Genomic DNA, 24675 nt, shown 5'->3' on the forward strand with positions numbered 1-24675 from the left:
AAGTTTGCTGACACGGTCGCTCAGCGTGTATAGTCAGAGGGTTAGCTGCCCTTTGTAATAAAATAACTGAGTGAATGGACCAACGATGATCTTGAACAGGTGTCATGGGACATCCGCCCACAACAAATGCAACGGACAGGTAACGAACAAATTGAGATTAAAAAAAGAAAAAAGTTCGAATCCCGTTCAAATGCAAGTTTTTTTATTTTTATTAATCTAATCAAAATACTTCGATTATCATATTTATTCAGTCCATTGGTTTTAATGTAATTTTTTGATTTCCAATACTTAGCCACGTCATTTTCATCATCGTGTTGACATTTTTATTTGCTCTTATTTGTCTTCCTATCACTCTTTTTTTCGTTTGGAACCTGCTTGCGTCTGCCATAATCTACAGCCAAGTGCCAACCAGGACTGTTCATCGGTTGGTAATGCGACACATATTACGAAATTCATGCCAAGGAATGAATACACAAGTTTATGTGCACCTCAAAAACCTGTAATTTCGATTTAGAAACTAATATTTGTATGTATTTAAACAGTAAAGAACATTCCTTATGTTTAACAGCCATAACAATAAAAAAAACACTGATGATGCTGCAACTGTAGTGAAACATGTCTGGTACAAAAACAAAATAGTGTTTTGCTAATGGCGGACTCCACTCAAAAACATATGTTATTGTTAGAGGCTCTGAGCACTATGGGACTTAACATCTTAGGTCATCAGTCCCCTAGAACTTAGAACTACTTAAACCTAACTAACCTAAGGACATCACACAACACCCAGCCATCACGAGGCAGAGAAAAACCCTGACCCCGCCGGGAATCGAACCCGGGAACCCGGGCGCGGGAAGCGAGAACGCTACAGCACGACCACGAGATGCGGGCGTTATTGTTAGAGCAAACACAGACAAAAGAGCTTCAACATCAAGATGACGAATGTTCTACTATGTCCCACAACAAATTATGCATTTTTTTCAGCCGAAATTGATTGAAAAAAAAAAGTGTTGCATTGCCTATTGAACGCCCCGTCGTAGTATACGCAGTACCACCGATCACACCGGCTGTCGCGACGTGCGAGTGACACACCACAGCTGTCGTAATTACGATGTTACGAGGTTGATATACATACTACGAGAAGCACAATTATTAACGAAACGTCACCTCTTTCCTCTCTTAATGTCGCATATGATCAACAACATTCATGAAGCAGAATTGGTCCTTTTCGCAACGTTACTAGTGTTCTAAAAGATCACATCATAGAGAAGCCAACGGAAGAAATTGTTAACGATCTTTTTAAAAGAATTGTTGAGAACTTCTCTGAAAATGGCTCTGTACAGCAAATAGTCATACCAACAATTAATGTAGGACATGAACAGAAACCAATAAACAGGATGGAATGTTCCATATTTTGGCCGTACATACGAGGGCAGTTCAATAAGTAATGCAACACATTTTTTTCTGAAACAGGTGTTGTTTTATTCAGCGTTGAAATACACCAGGTTATTCCCCAATCTTTTAGCTACACAACACTATTTTTCAACGTAATCTCCATTCAATGCTACGGCCTTGCGCCACCTTGAAATGAGGGCCTGTATGCCTGCACGGTACCATTCCACTGGTCGATGTCGGAGCCAACGTCGTACTGCATCAGTAACTTCTTCATCATCCGCGTAGTGCCTCCCACGAATTGCGTCCTTCATTGGGCCAAACATATGGAAATCCGACGGTGCGAGATCGGGGCTGTAGGGTGCATGAGGAAGAACAGTCCACTGAAGTTTTGTGAGCTCCTCTCGGGTGCGAAGACTTGTGTGGGGTCTTGCGTTGTCATGTAGAAGGAGAAGTTCGTCCAGATTTTTGTGCCTACGAACACGCTGAAGTCGTTTCTTCAATTTCTGAAGAGTAGCACGAGTGTGTTCGCACGCTCCGCCATTGCAGGAGTCACAGCTGTGCACGGCCGTCCCGCACGCGGGAGATCAGACAGTCTCGCTTGACCTTGCGGCGATGATGTCACACGCTTTGCCCAACGACTCACCGTGCTTTTGTCCACTGCCAGATCACCGTAGACATTCTGCAAGCGCCTATGAATATCTGAGATGCCCTGGTTTTCCGCCAAAAGAAACTCGATCACTGCCCATTGTTTGCAACGCACATCCGTTACAGACGCCATTTTAACAGCTCCGTACAGCGCTGCCACCTGTCGGAAGTCAATGAAACTATACGAGACGAAGCGGGAATGTTTGAAAATATTCCACAAGAAATTTCCGGTTTTTTCAACCAAAATTGGCCGAGAAAAAAAATGTGTTGCATTACTTATTGAACTGCCCTCGTATTAATGGAAAGGAGAACTTCAATAAACAGTTAAGTTCAGCTACTTTTGCTCTTCGTATAATTGGTGGCATTGAAACTAAATGAATCAACCGCGTAATACTTAGCGTATTTCCACTCAGTAGTATCTTCTGGGATAATTTTCTTATTGATTGCACAGTAGCGAGTAATAAGAGTAGTATGTAAGAATAGTGTGTATGTGGCGTACACCCGCAGTCAACTTTTAATTGCTTCTTCAAGGAGTTAGGCGTTTTACCTGCATCTTCACATACGCACATATGTAAATTGATTTCCTAAAAGCTAAAAAAGAGCATTACGCATTGCACAAATTAGACATAACAGTAGTAAGGATCGAACCTCACCCAGCAGTCTCGTGCGGTATCATCTACGCTATGAGAGCAACTGACACTAGTTGTATCTGGCGGAAGCTTGAATTTGCGCGCACAAATGCCTGATCGGCTAAATTCTTTGCTAATTAACTCCGTAATGACGCAAGGTATCGATTTTTGTTCTTAAAAAGCGTTATTTCTCAGAACAGTTAAAAGCTTTTCAGGCGGTTTCTGACCATCCTGTCTCTCCCTCCCTCCCTCCCTCTCTCCCTCCCTCTCTCTCTCTCTCTCTCTCTCTGTGTGTGTGTGTGCGCGTGTGTGTGTGTGTGTGTGTGTGTGTGTGTTCAGGGTGATTCAGCTGCCCTTAGCCATGGATTTTACGCCACTCGCAACTCTTTCAAATGCTACACGCATGATTTTTCATATTCTCTCACTCACTGCGCGCAAACTATTGATCACAAAGAAACAGAGAAGGAGCTTTTTGTAGAAAATGTAGTGTGGCCTCCAGTGAAAACGGATCTCAGTATAAAATGTAACTACATTAAATTTAAATTTTCTACAAAAATGTCCTGTCCATTTTTATGTAGGCCTAATAATTTGTGTGTAACTAGCGAGAGAATATGAAAGTCTTTGAAGCAGATGCAAGCTGTATCAAACTAGTGGCAGCTGAATCATCGTCATAAACAACCCACCACAGTTTGATAAGAATTGTGATGTCCACCCCTGCAACAATAGAAGCAAAAAACAGCGATTATTACTCATTATGAACTCTATCAATGGCTCAGAAAGGATTTCAATGTGCAGTTTAAAAAAGGTTTTGAGAATTTGCCCCATAACATAATATCTCTCAGGCAAACAAGTTTTAAATCCTTCCTAAAATCATTTGTTCTGGATAGCTCCTTCCATTTCCTTCTCAAATTTTTATTTAAAAACTGATAGCGTGTAAGAAAACACTAATTTTAAATGTAGCTGCATGAATAGGACTGAAAAATAATACGCTCATTAAAGTTAAATTTAGGCTAGTGTGACATTCAGGTGCTTGTAAATGGCCATCGTGTTACCATCCATTCAAACTAATCACGTGTACATGTCCTTTAAACCAACCCGTTCCACATTATTTCGCTAAAAGATCATTAGAATTATCTATGAAACATGTAACTAACTAATTCAGTGACTAGGAACAATTTCCAGATGTATCATTTCGCAAGCAGTGACCACACAAGAAGGTGACCAAAGTATTCAATCAGTTCTTCATGTTTCTTCTTCCACGACTGATGGAATGCATAGAGATAGTGCAAATGACAACAGACAAATTTTAGTAGAGATTCGTGCGTCTGTAAAACAACGATGCACGCAGCATACAACTACCACCGTCATACCTTAGCAAAATATCTCACCGACAACATAGAAAATTCGGGTCCTACGTAAAATTGCTAAGCAGGTCTAAGGATTCTATCCTCTCAACCGTTGAGCTGTCTGGCGTGGCAGTAGAAGGTAGCAAAAAGGAAAGTCGAAGCTTTAAATTTTGTGTTTAAGAAATCGTTCACGCAGGAGAACCGTTCAAACATACCGTCGTTTGACCATTGTATAGTCTACCGTCAGGAGGACATAGCAACAGGCGTACCTGGCATAGAGAAACAACCGAGAGAGTTAGAAACAAATAAGTCGCCAGGTTCGGATGGAAACCTAGTTCGGTTTTAGAGAGGGACCTTTACTGCGTTGACCTCTTACTTAGCTTGGATTTATCGCTTATCTCTCGCCCAGCTCAAAGTCCCCCAATCGACTGGAAAAAAGGGCAGGCGACTCCTGTTCAGGGTGTAAATTTTAAGTTGACAAGCCAGAATAACTCGAAAAATAAGTTCACTCGTTAGTAAGTAGGATGTTTGGTTAGTTAGTTAGCTAGTCAGATGATTTGTTTGATAGTTAAAAGTTGTGTGGCCTCATGACCACGAAACAAACAAAATTGTTCCGAATCTGCGGAAAAAATTAATATTTGGATCAAACATTTGCAAAACTCTAATCTCTCTCTCTCTCTCAAACCTCACCCTATGGGGAGAGAGGGAGGGTTTTACTTTCAGCGAATCCAAATTTAGGAAGTAAATAAGTATTTTTTTATTTATCCGTAACCATTTTCCACGCAAAAATGAGAACATGGATTTTCTTGAATTACAGTGCCAACTACCAAGAATCGAAACAAACGTTTAAGACAAGATGTATGTGGTTTTTTGGTAGAATCGGATTCTGCAATAAAAAATGGGGGTTCCCATTTGAAGGTTTAAAGTTTCCTCCTGCCCCACCCCCAGGGGGCTGGGGTGGTGGGCTAATTTTAGCACCAGCAGATGTCCCCCTCGCAAGTAATCAACTTTGTATTCTACACATTTTTTCGTGTGAAGCTTATTTTTCGAGCTATTCTGGTTTGTCAACTTAAAATTTACACCCTGTATATAAGAAGAGTAAAAGAACGGACCCACAAAATTAAAGACCAATATCCTTAACGTTAGTTTGCTGCAGAGCTCTCGAACATATTCCCAGTTATAATATAATAAATTTCCTTGAGGCGCAAAAGCTTCTATCCACAAATCAGCACGGTTTTAGAAAGCTTCGCTCGTACGAAACTCAGCTTGCCCCTACCTCACAGCCGGCCGAAGTGGCCGAGCGGTTAAAGGCGCTACAGTCTGGAACCGCACGACCACTACGGTCGCAGGTTCGAATCCTGTCTCGGGCATGGATGTGTGTGATGTCCTTAGGTTAGTTAGGTTTAAGTAGTTCTAAGTTCCAGGGGACTTATGACCACAGCAGTTGAGTCCCATAGTGCTCAGAGCCATTTTGAACCCTACCTCACATAATATCCTGCGAACTGTGGATAAAGGGCAATAGGCAGGTTCCACATTCCCAGATTTCCGCAAAACCATTTAGCAAATTGATCTGCAGACTGTTAACGAACTTACGAGCCTTCGGTATATATTCCAGATACGTGACTGGCTCGAAGACTTCTTACATAATAGAACCAGTGCGTTGTCCTCGACGGCGAATGTTCACCAGAGGCAACGGTATCGTCAGGGGTGCCCCAGGGAAGTGTGATAGGGACGATGTCATTTTCTGTATACATAAATTACCCAGCGGACAGGATGATGACGATGATGTTTCGTTTGTGGGACGCTCAAGTGCGCGGTCATCAGCGCCCGTACAAAGTCCAAATTTTTTCACAGTCCAATTTTGTACACAGTCCAGTCTATTGATTGCCGTGAATGATGGTGGTGATGATGATGAAATGATGAGGACAGCACAAACACCCAGTCCTTGGACAGAGAAAATCCCCAACCCGGCCAGGAATCGAACCCAGGACCCCGTGATCTAGAGGCAGCAACGCTGGCCACTACACCACGAGCTGCGGACGGCGGGCAGGATGGACAGCAGCCTGCGGTTGTTTGCTGATGATGCTGTGGCGCACGGAGAGATGACTTAGAAAAAATAACTAGATTTTCTGATGAATGGCAGGTACCTCTAAATGTAGAAAAATGCAAGTTAATGCAGAAGAGTAGGAAAAACAAACCCGTAATGTTCGAATACAGTATTAATAGTGTCCTGCTTGACACAGTTAGGTCGATTAAATATCTGGGCGTAACGCTGAAAAGCGATATGATATGGAACGAACATGTAAGGCTTATGGTAAGGAAGGCGAATGGTCTATTTCTCTTTATTGGGGCATTTTAGGAAAGTGTCGTTCATCTGTAAAGGAGACCACATACAGGTTGGTCCATTGATAGTGACCGGGCCAAATATCTCACGATTTAAGCATCAAACGAAAAAACTACAAAAAGCGAAACTCGTCTAGCTTGAAGCGAGAAACCAGATGGCGCTATGGTTGGCCCGCTAGATGGCGCTGCCATAGGTCAAACGGATATCAACTGCGTTTTTCTAAATAGGAACCCCCATTTTTTATTACATATTCGTGTAGTACGTAAAGAAATATGAATGTTTTTGTTGGGCCACTTTTTTCGCTTTGTGATAGATGGCGCTGTAATAGTCACAAACGTATAAGTACGTGGTACCACGTAACATTCCGCCAGTGCGGACGTTATTTGCTTCGTGATACATTACCCGTGCTAAATTGGACCGTTTACCAATAGCGGAAATGGTCGATATCGTGTTGATGTATGGCCCAACGGGCGTGTGCTATGTATGCCGCTCGGTATCCTGGACGACATCATCCAAGTGTGCGGACCGTTTGCCGGATAGTTACGTTATTTAAGGAAACAGGAAATGTTCAGCCACATGCGAAACGTCAACCACGACCTGCAACAAATGATAGTGCCTAAGTAGGTGTTTTAGCTGCTGTCGCGGCTAATCCGCACATTAGTAGCAGACAAATTGCGCGAGAATCGGGAATCTCAAAAACATCGGTGTTGAGAATGCTACATCAACATCGATTGCACCCGTACCATATTTCTATGCACCAGGAATTGCATGGCGACGACTTTTAACCTCGTGTACAGTTCTGCCACTGAGCACAAGAGAAATTACGGGACGATGGCAGATTTTTTGCACGCGTTCTATTTAGCGACGAAGCGTCATTCACCAACAGCGGTAACTTAACCCGGCATAATACGCACCATTGGGCAACGGAAAATCCGCGACGGCTGTGACAAGTGGAACATGAGCGACCTTGGCGGGTTAATGTATGGTGCGGCATTATGGGAGGAAGGATAATTGGCCCCCATTTTATCGATGGCAATCTAAATGCTGCAATGTAAGCTGATTTCCTACGTAATGTTCTACCGACGTTACTACAAGATGTTTCATTGCATGACATAATGGCGATGTACTTCCAACATGATGGATGTCCGGCACATAGCTCGCGTGCCGTTGAAGCGGTATTGAATGGCATGTTTGATGACAGATGGATTGGTCGTCGAAGCACCATACCGTGGCCCGCACGTTCACCGGATCTGACGTCCCCGGATTTCTTTCTGTGGCGAAAGTTGAAGGATATTTGCTATCGTGACAGCGCCTGACAACATACGTCAGCTCATTGCCAATGCATGTTAAGGAAGATGAACTACTGGCTGTTGGGAGGAATGTCGTTACACGTATTGGCAGGTGCATTGAGGTTGACGGACATCATTTTGAGCATTTATTGCATTAATGTGGTATTTACAGGTAATCACGCTGTAACAGCATGCGTTCACAGAAATTATAAGCTCAGAAAGGTACATGTATCACATTAGCACAACCGAAATAAAATGTTCAAACGTAGGTACCTACGTTTTGTATTTTAATTTAAAAAACCTAAAATTGTGAGCCATATGTTTGTGACTATTACAGCGCCATCTATTACAAAGCGAAAAAAGTGATCCAACTAAAACATTCATATTTCTTTACGTACTACACGAATATGTAATAAAAAATGGGGGTTCCTATTTAAAACAAACGCAGTTGATATCCGTTTGACCTATGACAGCGTCATCTAGCGGGCCGACCATAGCGCCATCTGGTTTCCCTCTTCAAGCTAGACAAGTTTCGTTCTTTGTAGTTTTTTCGTTTGGCGCTTATTTCGTGAGGTATTTGGCCCGGTCACTATCAATGGACCTCGCTGTATACTACACTAGTGCGGCTCATTCTGAGTACTGCTGGAGTGTTCGGGATCCGCACCAGGATGGATTAAAGGAAGACTTCTAAGCAGTTCCGAGACAGGCAGCTAGATTTGTTATCGATAGTTTCGAACAACATGCAAGTATTACGGAGAAGCTACGGGGACTCTACGTCTAAATCTACATCTACATGGATTCTCTGCGAAGTGCCTTGCACAGGGTTCATCGAATTACCTTCAAAGTAATTCTCTATTATTCCACTCTCGAACAGCGAGCGGAAGAAACGAGCCTCTATAATCCATGGAGGGAAGGTGACGTTGAGAAAATTTAGAGAACTGGCATATGAAGCTGACTGCAGAACGATTCTAATACCGCCCACATTTCGCGTGGTGACCACATAAGAGAAATTAAGGCATGTAGACAGTTCTTTTTCCCTAACTCTATTTGTGAGTGGAATAGAAAAGGGAATGACTGTTAGTGGTCTATAGGGTGCCCACAACACCCTCCGTAGTTCGCTTGCGGAGTATGTATGTAGTTGTGGACGTAGATCTAGAAGCTGCAATTCGTCACACCAAACAGAGATTGTATCGAAGTTACCTTCCTGATCACTCAGCGAGGAAACTTTACACTACAACATCTATACGCAGCAGCAAACCGTTGCTCGCTCTCTCCGTCAGACCCATGTGTACACAGAACAAGAGCGTTTCTATCACATTGCCCTGGTGCTGATACTTCATATGGTTATGATTAACTTTATCAGGCTTTGGTTCGGCATGTGAGTGCAGGAGTGTAGTGTGGAAAGAGCTACATCTACATCTACATGATTACTCTGCAATTCACATTTAAATGCTTGGCAGAGGGTTCATCGAACCACAATCATACTATCTCTCTACCATTCCACTCCCGAACAGCGTACGGGAAAAACGAACACCTAAACCCTTCTGTTCGAGCTCTCATTTCTCTTATTTTATTTTGATGATCATTCCTACCTATGTAGGTTGGGCTCAACAAAATATTTTCGCATTCGGAAGAGAAAGTTGGTGACTGAAATTTCGTAAATAGATCTCGCCGCGATGAAAAAAGTCTTTGCTTTAATGACTTCCATCACAACTCGCGTATCATATCTGCCACAATCTCTCCCCTATTACGTGATAATACAAAACGAGCTGCCCTTTTTCGCACCCTTTCGATGTCCTCCGTCAATCCCACATCGTTTGGCTTTAGTTGATGTTCGTCTTATATTCTCCTTTCAAGACACTGTCCATTCTGTTCAGTCGCTCTTCGAAACCCTTGGTTGTCTGTGGAGGGAAGGTGACGTTTCTTTCGAAGAACACTGTCGATAAAATTTAGAGAACTGGCATTTGAAGCTGAATGCAGAACGATTCTAATGCCGCCTATGTGCATTTCCCGTGAGGACCACATAAGAGAAATTAAGGCATGTAGACAGTCGTTTTTCTCTCACTCTATTTGCGAGTTGAGTAGAAAAGGGAACGACTGTCAGTGGTATATAGGGTGCCCACAACACCCACCGTAGGTGGCTTGCGGATTATGTATGTAGTTGTGGACGTAGATCTAGAAGCTGCAATTCATCACACCAAACAGAAACTCTATCCAAGTTATCCTCCTAATCACTCAGCGAGGAAACTTTACACTACAACGTCATCTATACGCAGCAGCAAACTGTTGCTCGTTCTCTCCGTCAGACCACCGAGCGAGGTGGCGCAGTGGCTAGCACACTGGACTCGCATTCGGGAGGACGACGGTTCAATCCCGCGTCCGGCCATCCTGATTTAGGTTTTCCGTGATTTCCCTAAATCGCTCCAGGCAAATGCCGGGATGGTTCCTTTGAAAGGGCACGGCCGGTTTCCTTCCCCATCCTTCCCTAATCTGATGAGACCGATGACCTCGCAGTTTGGTCTCTTCCCCCAAACAACCAACCAACCATCTCCGTCAGACCGATGTGTACACAGAACAACAGCGGTTGTATCACATTGCCCTGGGGCTGACGCTTGATAGGGTTATGATTAACTTTGTCAGGTTTTGGATCAGCATTTGCGTGCAGGAGTGTAGTGTGGAAAGAGCTCGGGCATTGTTTGCTGCGATTCTCCGCGACCGCACCTGACTTACCTGAAGAGGACGAGTCGTAATGTGCGGACACTCGGCCAGCGGCGAGGCGACTGTGTGGCCCTAGCGTGTGGAGCGGCGGCGTCCACAAGTGGGCCGATGCTATCTGCAGGGTCTAGGGTCACGCAAACACGGCGGGCGCCGGGCGCGGAAGCGTCGTCCGAGCAGGGCACACCGAAATAAGTGGCTGCGGGAGAGAGAACCGGCTGAAATCGCCCAAAAGAGCAAAACAATTTAGGGAACAACTACCAAACAACGACACGCACCACCTGCTCAGGCAAGAGGACACATTTAATGTCCTGAATAAACTAGCAGATGCGATCTCAAGCAAAGTCCTCAAAGAATACCTGAGAAACAATTAATGAATAAACACCAGACTCCGTACACCCTCCGTGTTCCGTCAGGACATGGACCTGGCCTTCAGCCTCATGGCTGGAACCCGACATGTTTTAGGACTAGGTTGGGGGGTGGGGGGTAGTACATCATCACCGGACTTGACAACGAAGCGATCATGACAGTAGATATGGAGCTAGATTAGTTACAGGCTCAGAACTGTTGTTGTGGTCTTCAGTCCTGAGACTGGTTTGATGCAGCTCCCCATGCTACTCTATCCTCTGCAAGCTTCTTCATCTCCCAGTACCTACAGCAGCCTACATCCTTCCGGATCTGCTTGTTATATTCATCTCTTGGTCTCCCTCTTCGATTTTTACCCTCCACGCTGCCCTCCAATACCAAATTGGTGATCCCTCGATGTCTCAGAACGTGTCCTACCAACCGATCCCTTCTCCTAGTCAAGTTGTGCCACAAGCTCCTCTTCTCTTCAATTCTATTCAGTACCTCCTCATTAGTTACGTGATCTACCCATCTAATCTTCAGCATTCTTCTGTAGCACCACATTTCGAAAGATTCTATTCTCTTCTTGTCTAAACTATTTATCGTCCACGTTTCACTTCCATACATGGCTACACTCCGTACAAATACTTTCAGAAACGACTTCCTGACACTTAAATCTATACTCGATGTTAACAAATTTTTCTTCTTCAGAAACCTCAGAATTAGGATAGTTAGATTAGCACAGAACTGCAGCGACAAAGTCATCGGCCAGCCCAGTGCCAGGGGCAGTGCCACTGCGATTAGCTCAGTGGGAAAGGTCAGCAAAATTAGGTTTGTATCTGCTGGCACACCTGTGACGCTGCAGGTTGAGTAGTCATAGTAACTTGTTAAAAGTAGTATCAAAGTCTAACAGTAGTAGAAAATTCAATCCAATAATCATAACAACATGTGTAGTAAATAACAGTAGAATAGTCCCCATAGTGGTGAAGGCATTATAGTATTAACCTGTAGTGTTAGAAAGTAAAAGTTGCAGATTGTCAATTGTAATAGTTAGAAATAGGACCTAGTAATGTACTTAGGTAGAGGGTTAATTTGTATAATCATAATGATTTGAATGTTGTTGTTGTGGTCTTCAGTCCTGAGACTGGTTTGATGCAGCTCTCCATGCTACTCTATCCTGTGCAAGCTTCTTCATCTCCCAGTACCTCCTGCAGCCTACATCCTTCTGAATCTGCTTAGTGTATTCATCTCTTGGTCTCCCCCTACGATTTTTACCCTCCACGCTGCCCTCCAATACCAAATTGGTGATCCCTCGATGTCTCAGAACATGTCCTACCAACCGATCCCTTCTTCTAGTCAAGTTGTGCCACAAGCTCCTCTTCTCGGCAGTTCTATTCAGTACCTCCTCATTAGTTACGTGATCTACCCATCTAATCTTCAGCATTCTTCTGAGCACCACATTTCGAAAGACTCTATTCTCTTCTTGTCTAAACCACTTATCGTCCACGTTTCACTTCCATACATGGTTACACTCCGTACAAATACTTTCAGAAACGACTTCCTGACATTTAAATCTATACTCAATGTTAACAAATTTTTCTTCTTCAGAAACCTCAGAATTAGGGTAGTTAGATTAGCACAGAACTGCAGCAACGAAGTCATCGGCCAGCCCAGTGCCAGGGGCAGTGCCACTGCGATTAGCTCAGTGGGAAAGGTCAGCAAAATTAGGTTTGTATCTTCTGGCACACCTGTGACGCTGCAGGTTGAGTAGTCATAGTAACTTGTTAAAAGTAGTATCAAAGTCTAACAGTAGTAGAAAATTCAATCCAATAATCATAACAACATGTGTAGTAAATAACAGTAGAATAGTCCCCATAGTGGTGAAGGCATTATAGTATTAACCTGTAGTGTTAGAAAGTAAAAGTTGCAGATTGTCAATTGTAATAGTTAGAAATAGGACCTAGTAATGTACTTAGGTAGAGGGTTAATTTGTATAATCATAATGATTTGAATGTTGTTGTTGTGGTCTTCAGTCCTGAGACTGGTTTGATGCAGCTCTCCATGCTACTCTATCCTGTACAAGCTTCTTCATCTCCCAGTACCTCCTGCAGCCTACATCCTTCTGAATCTGCTTAGTGTATTCATCTATTGGTCTCCCCCTACGATTTTTACCCTCCACGCTGCCCTCCAATACCAAATTGGTGATCCCTTGATGCCTCAGAACATGTCCTACCAACCGATCCCTTCTTCTGGTCAAGTTGTGCCACAAACTTCTCTTCTCCCCAATCCTATTCAATACCTCCTCATTAGTTACGTGATCTACCCATCTAATCTTCAGCATTCTTCTGTAGCACCACATTTCAAAAGCTTCTATTCTCTTCTTGTCCAAACTATTTACCGTCCATGTTTCACTTCCATACATGGCTACACTCCATACAAATACTTTCAGAAATGACTTCCTGACACTTAAATCTATACTCAATGTTAACAAATTTCTCTTCCTCAGAAACGCTTTCCTTGCCATTGCCAGTCTACATTTTATATCCTCTCTACTTCGACCATCATCAGTTATTTTGCTCCCCAAATAGCAAAACTCCTTTACTACTTTAAGTGTCTCATTTCCTAATCTAATACGCTCAACATCACCCGACTTAATTCATGATTTGAATAAAGATAAAAAAAAAAAAACGAAATGCAGAGATACCTATACGTTTCTGCAGAGAGCAGTGGCAGGCAAACTTTTTTGCTCAAGGGCCAATACTTCGGGCCGCATATGTAGCGATCTTGTTTTTAATGAGTTGTTGTTTTTGTTTTTGTCGTAGTGCTCGTCAGTCCGAAGACTGGTTTGTCGCAGCTGTCCTCGCTACTCTATCCCATGCAAACCTCTTCCTCTCCAAATAACTACTGCAACCAACGTCCTTTCGAACTCTTGGTCTCCCTCTACAATTTTAACCCACAACTCTTCCCTGCAGTACTGAACTAGTTACCCCTTGATATGTGAGAAGCTGAATAGTCAACAAAAACATTGGGAACAAGAGCCCATCACCTTGATCCCACAAAGAAGCCAAAAGGTTTTGACCTACCGAGGAACCTTTGGTGCCGCCTCAACAGGTTAAGGACTGGACATGGTTGTTGCAGGTACTTCAGGTACAAAAGGGGGCTGGATCAGTTCACCATTGTGTGAATGTTATCAAGAAAAGCAGACAACTGAACATTTAGTCCAATGCTGTCCACTTCATTCATACCCTGGAATTCCCGATGACTTGTTCACTCTCACACCCAGCTTAATTAACGAGTTGAAAAACACGGACTTTAAGGTTTAATCTTGTATAATATCATGTGTATATTGTATAAAATCATTTGCATTATATCAACTGTGTATTGTATGAAATCACCATATGATTAAATAAAATAAATAAATGTCAGAATGTGTCCGATCAACCGGTGCTTTCCTTTAGTCAAGTAGTGCCAAAAATTCCTTTTCTCCTTCTTTCTGCTCAGTGTCTCCTCAGTTACCCATCTAACCATTGACATTCTTCTCTAGTGTCACTATTCTCTTCTTATATGAAATGTTATCATCTAAGTTTCACTTCCATACAAGCTACACTCCAGAGAAATATATTCAGGAAATACTCACTAACACTTAAATCTATAAGATGTCAACAAATTTCTATTCATCAGATAGGCTTTACTTGCCATTGCCAACCAACATACTATTTTTCTCTTTTCTTAGGCCATAATCAGTTGTTTCACTGCCCACATACACTATGTGATCAAAAGTATCCAGGCACCTGGCTGAAAATGACTTAAATGTTCGTGGCGCCCTCCATCGATAATGCTGGAATTCAATACGGTGTTGGCCCACCCTTAGCCTTGCTGACAGCTTCCACTCTCGCAGGCTTCAATCAGGTGTTGGAAGGTTCCTTTTCTTCAGAAACGCTTTTCTTGCCAATTCCCAGTCTACATTTTATGTCCTCTCTACTTCGACCATCATCAGTTATTTTGCTCCCCAAATAGCAAAACACATTAACTACTTTAAGCATCTCATTTCCTAATCTAATTCCCACAGCATCACCTGATTTAATTTGACTACATTCCATTATCCTCGTTTTGCTTTTGTTGATGTTCATCTTATATCCTACTTTAAAGACACTGTCCATTCCGTTCAGCTGCTCTTCCAGGTCCGATGCTATCACTGACAGAATTACTATGTCATCAACAAACCTAAAAGCTTTTATTTCTTCTCCATGGATTTTAATAGCTACTCCGAATTTTTCTTTTGTTTCCTTTAATGCTTGCTCAATATACAGATTAAATAACATCGGGGAGAGGCTACAGTCCTATCTCACTCCCTTCCCAACCACTGCTTCCCTTTCATGCCCTCTACTCTTATAACTACCATCTGGTTTCTGTACAAATTGTAAATTGCCTTTCACTCCCTGTCTTTTACCCCTGCCATCTTCAGAATTTGAAAGATAGTATTCCAGTCAACATTGTCAAAAACTTTCTCTAAGTCTACAAATGCTAGAAACGTGTGTTTGCCTTTGCTTAATCTGTTTTCTAAGATAAGTCGTAGGGTCAGTATTGCCTCACGTGTTCCAATATTTCTATGGAATCCAAACTGATCTTCCCTGAGATCAGCTTCTACGAGCTTTTCCATTCTTCTCTAAAGAATTCGTGTTAGTATTTTGCAGCCGTGGCTTATTAAACTGATAGTTCGGTAATTTTCACATCTGTCAATACCTGCTTTCTTTGGAATTGGAATTATTATATTCTTCTGTAGTGTGAGGGTATTTTGCCTGTCTCATACATCTTGCTCACTAGATGGTAGAGTTTTGTTAGGCCTGGCTCTCCCAATGCTGTCAGTAGTTCTAATGGAATATTGTCAATTCCTGGGGCTTTGTTTCGACTTGGGTCTTTCAGTGTTTTGTCAAACTCCTCACGCAGTATCATATCTCCTGTTTCATCTTTGTCTACATTCTCTTTCATTTCTATAATATTTTTTGTTAATGTATTAATATGTCCTAGATCTTTCACTTCTCCTGAACCCAATGCATCACTGCTCCTGAATAACAAATATGAAAAGCAAAAATGTGGATTTCAAACATCACACTCACAGATCCAACTTTTTATCATACACTTTCAAACTAAGTTTCTTCATAGACTCACTTTTTTCACCACCTGCCATGGCCTCTTGACTTAAACGTGGGTAGTAATCATAACTAAACTGACTATATTAATTTTAAAATATAAACTGAACTGTTTAAATATATTCAAATTTTACAATAAATAGTTTAACACTGTGAGGAATAAATTAAAATGGAAAAAAAGGTAGCAGTGAGAAACAAACCCAAACCAACAAACTGGCTGTTGGTACCTTTGGCCACTGCTTTGTATGACTCAAGTACTGAATGTTGGCAACTTGGCTGATCGTCAAACTGTTTAAAAACAACAAACTGGCAGGCTCCTTACAACATCAAGATGCAGCAAAAGCCAGATGAAAAAGACATCCCTCTATGCACATTCAGCCTCCCAATAACACCTAGGCACAATGAACTTTATAGAGTCAGAGCATTTTCCATTGACAATGTTGAATTAACTATAAGTTCATAGGATAATGAAAAAATTATAAAAAATATACTAGGAACTTGAAAGGGACATCTACCTGCTTCTACTCTCATAGTTTGAGCCAAATTAATGACCCCCCCCCCCCCCCCCCGGCTCACACCATGCCCTCATCTTCTTAGATATAAATTTACAAATCTTATTAACTCTTTAACACTCACTTTTTCCTCTAAAGCTCTACTGGAAAAGGGTCTCTTTAGCAGATCAACAGAATTCACCAGGTTGGCTCTACATACATACACTTTCAAAGAAAAATGTTGACCTGGTGCTGAGAGCAATGTACCACCCTTTGTGCCAGCAGGGATAATATCACATCAGGGCGTGCACAGTGTCTCTCTCTTCTGAGTTGATCATAGTGCAGCTGACCAAAAAACATGTCTTTGTCCTTTTTTATGCCAACACACATTCAAAGAGAAATGGCTTAATTTTAGTGGGACTTCTGGCTTGCATTCTAAGAGAGAGCACAATTTTAGTGTGATATTTACAGAGCGCTGTAGTACATTAGCACATGATCACTAACTGGCACTGTGTATCTCACTTAATAAGTACAATAAACTCAATCTCTACTGCATTAGTGGACAACTCACAAGGCAATGGGCATGACAACTGTGGATGCTAAAGATTACGTATAATGTAGAGCTGATAAACCGGGATTGAAGGACTGTGTGTAAAAATAAGACATTTGCTCTTTGAATGTACCAAAAGTTTTGTAAGGCACAAAATACTAAATAAGAATAGCATTGAGAATATGATAAGGGAACTAAAAATCAGTGGACTGGTCCTATAGATTTTCCACTGAGAGAACTGTTTGTGATTGCACTAGTTCATTTGTAGACATTGTTCAATATATACTGAATTGCAACTGTCCAACCATGAAAAACACATGATATTAAATGTAGACCCAAAGTACTAGAATATGGTATACTCTGTGACTGACTAAAATAAGAATACTGTTTATTAAAATGGTGAAACTAAGACTATATACACAAGTCTCAAATAAGTATATGAAACTGAAATTAAAATATCCAAGTACAAAGAAAATTATACGTACATTTTGAAATCTAAAAATGGTCATAAAGCAGCATGGAATGACTTTAAAAGTGAAACAAAGCAATGCAAAAAAGACAATACCATTCCCATGGACTCTAATATATTAAATGAATAGTTTGTGAACTGTACAGGCAGTCATCATTCAAGCTGTAACAGCAGCTCAGTTGCTGAGACACTTCAACTGAAGCAAAAAATGGAACTACATTCTCGTGGTCTAACATTACTCCCCACAATATTAGCTAAGTGATGAACAAGCTTGGAAATTTTAAAATGTATGAGTAACTTGCTCATAGAGAGCATAACAAATGAAATTGCTTTATCTAGCCAACATAATAGTGGTAGATGGCATTTTCCCTGAAGAACTTAACATCTTTGTTACACTGCTGGTGTTTAAGAACAGAGAAAGGTGCCTCTTTACTAACTTTAGACCAATCTCAGTTGCTTCAGCTTATCAGAATAACAGAAAGCTGTCTACATAAACAAATACACAAGTATTTTGAAAGTAACTGGTTACTGAACACAGACCTGTTTGGCTTTAGATCAAATATGTCAACAGTAAAAGCAGTATAAAATCTGTTAGATTTTATATATGATGGCACTGAATAGAGACAAGCGGCATGTGATATACTTAGAGACTAGGTCACTATGGCATTAGAAATAAATCATTAAGTATAATCAGAACCTATCCAACAGGCTGTAGCAAGTATATGCAAATAATCAGGCATTACAGCTGTTGAAAATAAAACATGGAATACAACAGGGATCAGTTCTTGGACCCTTATTCTTCATTGTTTATATGAATGACTTCTCAAGTCCTACACCAGGTGAGAATGTGCTGTAAGCTGATGACATCGAACTGACAACAAAAGGTGAAAACTTATTAACTGTTCAAAATTACAACAGAAAAAAAATCAAGATGACTGATTACTCATGTCTAGCCAGTCAACTGTCCATTAATAAAACTAAAGGAGAATTATTTTATCTGAGTGTCAGTGCAATGAAGTCTGAGAGTGAAAATGTGAAATTACTTAGATTTGACTGATAAAAAACTGTTATGGGATGGGTACACAGTTACTAAAGCAGCAAGCTGGCAAGAGTATTACTTTTGTTACATAAACTAAGGAGAAATTTTAGTATGAATCTGCTTTTTTTTTTTTTTGCAAGCATTTGATATGTAAACCATCAGTAACCCGGCAGACGTCAGTACAGTAATTGGCAGTCGCTTCCCATATTCTCTCCCAGAACTCTGCTACATCACATGGTAGAGGTGGTACATACACAAGATCTTTAATGTGCCCCACAGAAAAAAAAGAGTGACATCTGGTGATTGGGGATGCCATTTCATGAAACAGTTGTCCCCTTCTGTAGCACAGATGATCCATCGATGCAGCAGCTTTGTGTTCAGGTACCCACGAACTCCGCAATGAAAATAGGGTGGAGCCCCATCCTGCTGAAAGATGAACGGAAAGCCCAATTGCATTTGAGGCATCAGCCATTGCTGCAACATGTCGACATAGGAATCTCCAGTGACAGTGCTATCGCTAAAGAAGAATGGCCCGTACAGTTTTCAACGTGACAAGGCACAAGAAACATTTACCTTTGGGGAATCACGTTCAAATTCAATGTTTTTGTGTGGATGCTTTGTACCCTAGATTGAACAATTATGGCTGTTCACCTTCCCATTAGTGTGAAAATTGACTTTGTCACTAAAAATTAGGTGATCAACAATGGCATCCCCATCCTCATGCAATTGTTGCAACTGTGAACAAAACTCAAAACACTTGTCTTTTACCATAGTCATTGAGCTTCTGCACTAGCTCCAATTTGAATGGTTTTATAGACAGCTTCTGGTGCAGGACTTTCCACACTGTCATTGGAGCCATTTCGAGTTCACAGGATGCACAACACACTGATTTCTTTAGACTCCTTATGAATGTCTCTTGTACGCGCTCCACATTCACTCCACTCACACTGGGATGTCAGATTCTCTTTGCCAGGCACAAGCAACCCGTCGTAACAAATTTGTTGTTTCAGTGGTCAATGGTCTTCCTTGTTGGTGGCTTCTTACCGAATTTCGTTCTAAACATTCATTGAACAGCTGTAGCACACTTGTTTTTGTCAAACTCCAACACACAGCAAGCACTGATTATCGACAAATTACCGTACTACTCTGTGGCAATACACATGAAAAAAGACTTTCCGGGTTTCTCTTCAAAATGACGTATGTATTATATCTGTACGATGTTTGGTTCTTGTGCAATAAATAGTTGAAAGTGTTCCCGGACTTCATGTACACCCTGTATATATTCTAGATATATGCTCCAAGTGGCTTTATGACAGTCCCCATGCTTTACATCTGTTGCTATCCAATTTATGCTAAATAAAATTTTAGAAAAATTAAGAAATAATTTTCATTTGCATAATATAATAAATAGCCACATGATAGATTTTCTGTACTCAAAACTGACTCTCTCTCTCTCTCTCTCTCTCTCTCTCTCCCTCTCTCTCTCACACACACACACACACACACACACACACACACACACACACAAAAAATAGCCATAAACACATGCCTGAAATTCTTCAAAAAATTGCCAAAGACAGCTCACTTCACTCCCTTGCACAAGTTTAAAAAAGTTTTAGAAACTTCATTTAAAGAGCGAGAATTTTACACAGTTACTGAATTCATGGAGTGGTTTTCAAGAATTGTGCTTTGAGTAACTTTACTTTTCAGTAACATAATATCTAATGATCATAGAATTATAATTATTCATTTATACACATTAACTATAGTAATGTCATTGCTTCAGGTAACCATAAGTAACAGTAAATGTTGGTAATTAATATGTAAATGTATGCAAGTTTGATAAAATTTTCTCAGGTGATCGGCCAAGAAGTGGTGTTATCTTGTTGCACTGTTTCAGTAAGTCTGATACCCATCTTCTTCACCAGAAAATTATGATTACAAAACTGTTTAAAGTGTTGCCACAAGGAAACACCATCACTCAGCTGGTCACCCAAAAAGATTTTGTCAGCTGAATATGCTGATAAAGCCTGCAGTCACACATATATAATTAATATACAATTTGTGTGTGTGTGTGTGTGTGTGTGTGTGTGTGTGCATCAAAATGTGTGAATGGCTGATACTAAACATTCTAACTAAAGTTCTTGTTTTGAAAGGAAGTCTCCTAAAATAATTAGCTAGTAAATTTTCTTTTATACTTTATAGGCAGCTGAGACTATATGTTTGTTTTAGCAGGTGATCAACATGTTTTTAATATTTAGTCACATTGGTGTGTTTAATGCTTAATTAATAAATTATTGACAATGACAACATACTCTTGAGAGATCTGCAACCATTATACAGCATTCTAGGTAAACTTTTTGCCTTCATCATCACAATTCTTTATTAGTCAGTCACCATATATTACACATTTCAGATTAGTTTCAGTGGTGAAGTTACCACAAAAACTCAGTATATGGTTAAGAAAAGAATATTGTTGAGCAACACCAAGGCATTATAAATAGTCCTTCAATGTACCTGTGCAGTCGTATGAAAAGTAATATGGACATTCCTTGGAAAAGTTCCCCCCCCCCCCCCCCCCCTGCCCCCCTTGCATGTCATTACTTTATATCACATATATAATAGATCTTAAAGATCCTCATGATATGTATTACATTTTTTTTTTCATTTATTTTCAGGTGAGTCATCTCTGATATAACTTCATACGAAGGATCTTTGGTAAGCACAACACTTTTTCTTCATTAAATTAACTTTCCAGTGTCCATCAGCAATGGCTAGAATAGCTTGGATCACAACTGCAAATTTTTCCACGCATCAACAGATTATTTTACACCTGGCTACATTTCATTGATGTCTGTTAATTTTCAGCGTAATCGATTTTAGAATATTGCAGTTCTATAATAAGCACCACTTGCTGTAATAGTGCACTTCAACACTGATGTAATACAAATTGACATTCCATCAGTGAAGTTAGAAACTGGAGCAGATTACTTCCAGAAAACTTGCTGACAGCTTCCAGTTTAAACAGCACAATATGGTAGTTTCTCTAGCAGAATCTCACGTGACTAGATATCCATCTCAAATAATTTTATATGCTGTCTAAACTAGAAGTCACTGCTATGTTTCCCACATATCATTAATGTTTCCACAAATACATGTTTCAACTAGTTTTCTGCATATGTGAAACCGCATTTATGTTGCACAATGGTGAACTTTATTGATGTAGGCAAGCACCATAACAGTAGGTCATATTCAAGAACAGAAAGGTACTTTACGAAACTGATCACACTGCAAATTGTCAGCATTAAAGAACAGGTGACAGTTTTCAGACACAGCAGTTTCAGTTTAATTAATTAGTGTACAATCATTAAAATAAAGTTTCTAGATAAATACATGGCAGTTAATAAAATATGTGCCATAATAGTAACAACTTCACAGCTACATAGTTAAAAGTAATAAAACATTATATATGAAAACTGCTACTGAATTCTTTTGACACTTAGTTTAGCTTATGTCTGGACTAATACATAAGTAACTTTTGTACAAAAATAATGAAATTCTCTGCCTTTTTGGATTGGTGGTATGGAGATCTCCAGACATGCCCACAAACATATTTACTGGTAAACAAGGTCTTTTAGATATAAACACATGCTATCAGAGCAATATCCATTACTAAAATATTCTCGGGTTTCAAGCCACATCAAATGGTTAACTGTCCATAAGTGAGCAGTTAACCACTTCACACCACTTGAAACCTAAGCATATTTTATTAAGGTTTAGACATGTTCTTTGTGTCCCACTTTAGATTTCTCAGACACATAAGCAGAGAGATTAAAGAGAGAAATGGAAAGCAAAAATGTAAAAGAGAGGCTCACATGAATAAAACTGGCCTCTAGAGTAACAAAGACAAACAGTAAAACACAGGAAAAATAAGAGGAGGAGTGGAAGTAGGAAGATGTGAGGTGTAAGTAGAAGACTGAGAAATGGGCACATGCAGTACAATAGAAAAAAAAAAGTAGTTCAGATACATAGAAACTTGTCTTCAGTAGTGTAATATAGTTTTGTTGAATTCTCCACTTACTTTGGCTATTACATGAAATTGCTTGAAATTAATTGCCTCTTTCCATATTAGTCTTTTTGGTTTTATTTACTTTATTGGTTTTCTTTGAGGAATTAAAGTTTTCATATTTTGTGTCTCTTTTAGAAAGTATACCCAGGTATTTCTGTAGTGATTTTTGTTTTGTAAATTTTTAACCCTTTCAGCCCCCTGTTCAATAAATATATAAATATTTGCGTACAAACAACGTCAGTGATCTGTGAGAGTCCTTGAACAGAAGAATTGTGAAAGTACGAGGGGTGTTCAGTAAGTGACGCAACATTTTTTTTCTGAAAGCAGGTTTATTTTATTCAAGATTATAATAAATCATATTATTCACGATTCTTTTGGCTACAAAACCCCATTCTTTATCTCAATCTCTGTTCAATGTGATGACCTTACGCCATCCTATGGGGAGGGTCTGTATGCCTACATGGTAGCATTCTACTGGTAGACATCACAGCCTTTTTTTTATTTTTTATTTTTGCTGCACCAATAACCTCATAGCCATCCACATACTGCTTCTTATATAGTGCACCTTTCATTGGGCCAGATGGAAGTCAGGAGGTGCGAGATCTGAGCTGTAGGGTGGATGAGAAGGAGCAATCCAATTAAGTCCTGTGAGCTTTTCTTGGGTGGGCAGACTTGGGTCAGGCCTCGTTTTCTCATGGAGGAGAAGTTTGTTGGAATTTTCGTGGTCACTTTTCAGCACTATAACAGTCACAGCAGTGTGCAGCCAGTCAATGTCATGCAGGTTTGCTTTACTTTGTTGCTGTGATGACACATGCCTCACTCAACACATTAAGCTTTTGTTCAGCGCAAGGTCTCTGTAACATTCTGCAAGCACCTATGAATATTTTGATACTCTTGTTTTCCACCAAACGAAACACAACAACAGATCTCTGCTTGGAGCAGACACAATTTCAAAGGCTACTTATTGCAATGGCACATATAAGAACTTTGTGAAACTACATGGGCTGAAGCGGAAATATTCCATGATGTCCCACAACAAATTCTGCAATTATTCCAACCAAAATTGTCCTAGAAAAAAAGTGTTACATTTCTTATTGAAAATCCCTCATAAATTACACATTATCATGGCAGTCAAAGTAATGCTGAATTACATTTCAAAGTACAACTGATATGTGACACTTTTTTTCCACAAATTTGCCAAATCCCTCTAAACAGTGATCAGAACATTGTACAAATCATTCACTTCCTCAAATAAAAAATTCCACTCCTTGGTCATGAAGCCACTTTAGAAGTGCTGTGTGAACATTCTCAGGGTTGGCCATCTTTCTTCCCCAGATTTTCTTTTGCGTTCCTGAAAATATTGCTTGGACATTGTCATCAGCGGTCACTGTTGATGGCCTTGCTTCCCATTCAACATAACCCTTGTCTGTGGGACCTTGGTAGAACTGTAGGTACCATTTTATTATGGCTGGACAGGGCATTGCATTTGGTCCACATGTTTCTAGAATTTCATGGTGAACTTGTGGGCAATTTAGATGTTTTGCCTATATGAAACTGCCCCACGTACTTCAATTCTGGAGTAAACTTTCAGTTTCTGTGCCATTTCACTCCCACACTTTGATGCACCTGTTGCCTGTACTGCAGCAGAACTGCCTCTACAGGAAACCCAGAATATGTACTCTCTTCTGATGATGTACCACTTTTGTTGTGTAAAGGTCTTAGCATTGCACAACACATGTAACTTACTTTCTTAAGCCCCTACTTACCTCCCTTGTTGTCTCTTTCAGTGATAGATGATTTTGATTTTCAATAAATGTTAGGAACCATTGGGTAAATTCTAAAAGAGAAATAAAATTCTCTGTCATTGGTAATGGTATAAACCACTTCATTATTCTGCCAAATTCCATGTCATTGGTAATGGCACAAATCACTTCATTATTCTGACATAGATGACATGTTCTTACATAGATGAGATATAAGAAATTGATGTCATAAGCCACTAAACTCCCAAACTCTTTGTCTTTAAATATGTCTGCTTGTGTCTGCATATGTGTGGATGGATATGTGTGTGTGTGCGAGTGTATACCCGTCCTTTTTTCCCCCTAAGGTAAGTCTTTCCGCTCCCGGGACTGGAATGACTCCTTACCCTCTCCCTTAAAACCCACATCCTTTCGTCTTTCCCTCTCCTTCCCTCTTTCCTGA

General features: G+C 40.5%; 1 protein-coding gene across 1 annotated transcript in view; it reads right to left on the minus strand.

Moving 5' to 3' along the window:
* LOC126106740 (uncharacterized) overlaps positions 1-24675 on the minus strand; it is a 52464-nt gene that overhangs the window by 26809 nt on the left and 980 nt on the right. Inside the window, exon 3 of the mRNA XM_049913115.1 lies at positions 10376-10559. Within this exon, the coding sequence (XP_049769072.1) occupies positions 10376-10559 (184 nt within the window). The remainder of the gene's footprint in view (positions 1-10375; positions 10560-24675) is intronic.

Source organism: Schistocerca cancellata, chromosome 10, assembly GCF_023864275.1.
Source record: "Schistocerca cancellata isolate TAMUIC-IGC-003103 chromosome 10, iqSchCanc2.1, whole genome shotgun sequence".
Lineage (NCBI taxonomy): Eukaryota > Metazoa > Arthropoda > Insecta > Orthoptera > Acrididae > Schistocerca > Schistocerca cancellata.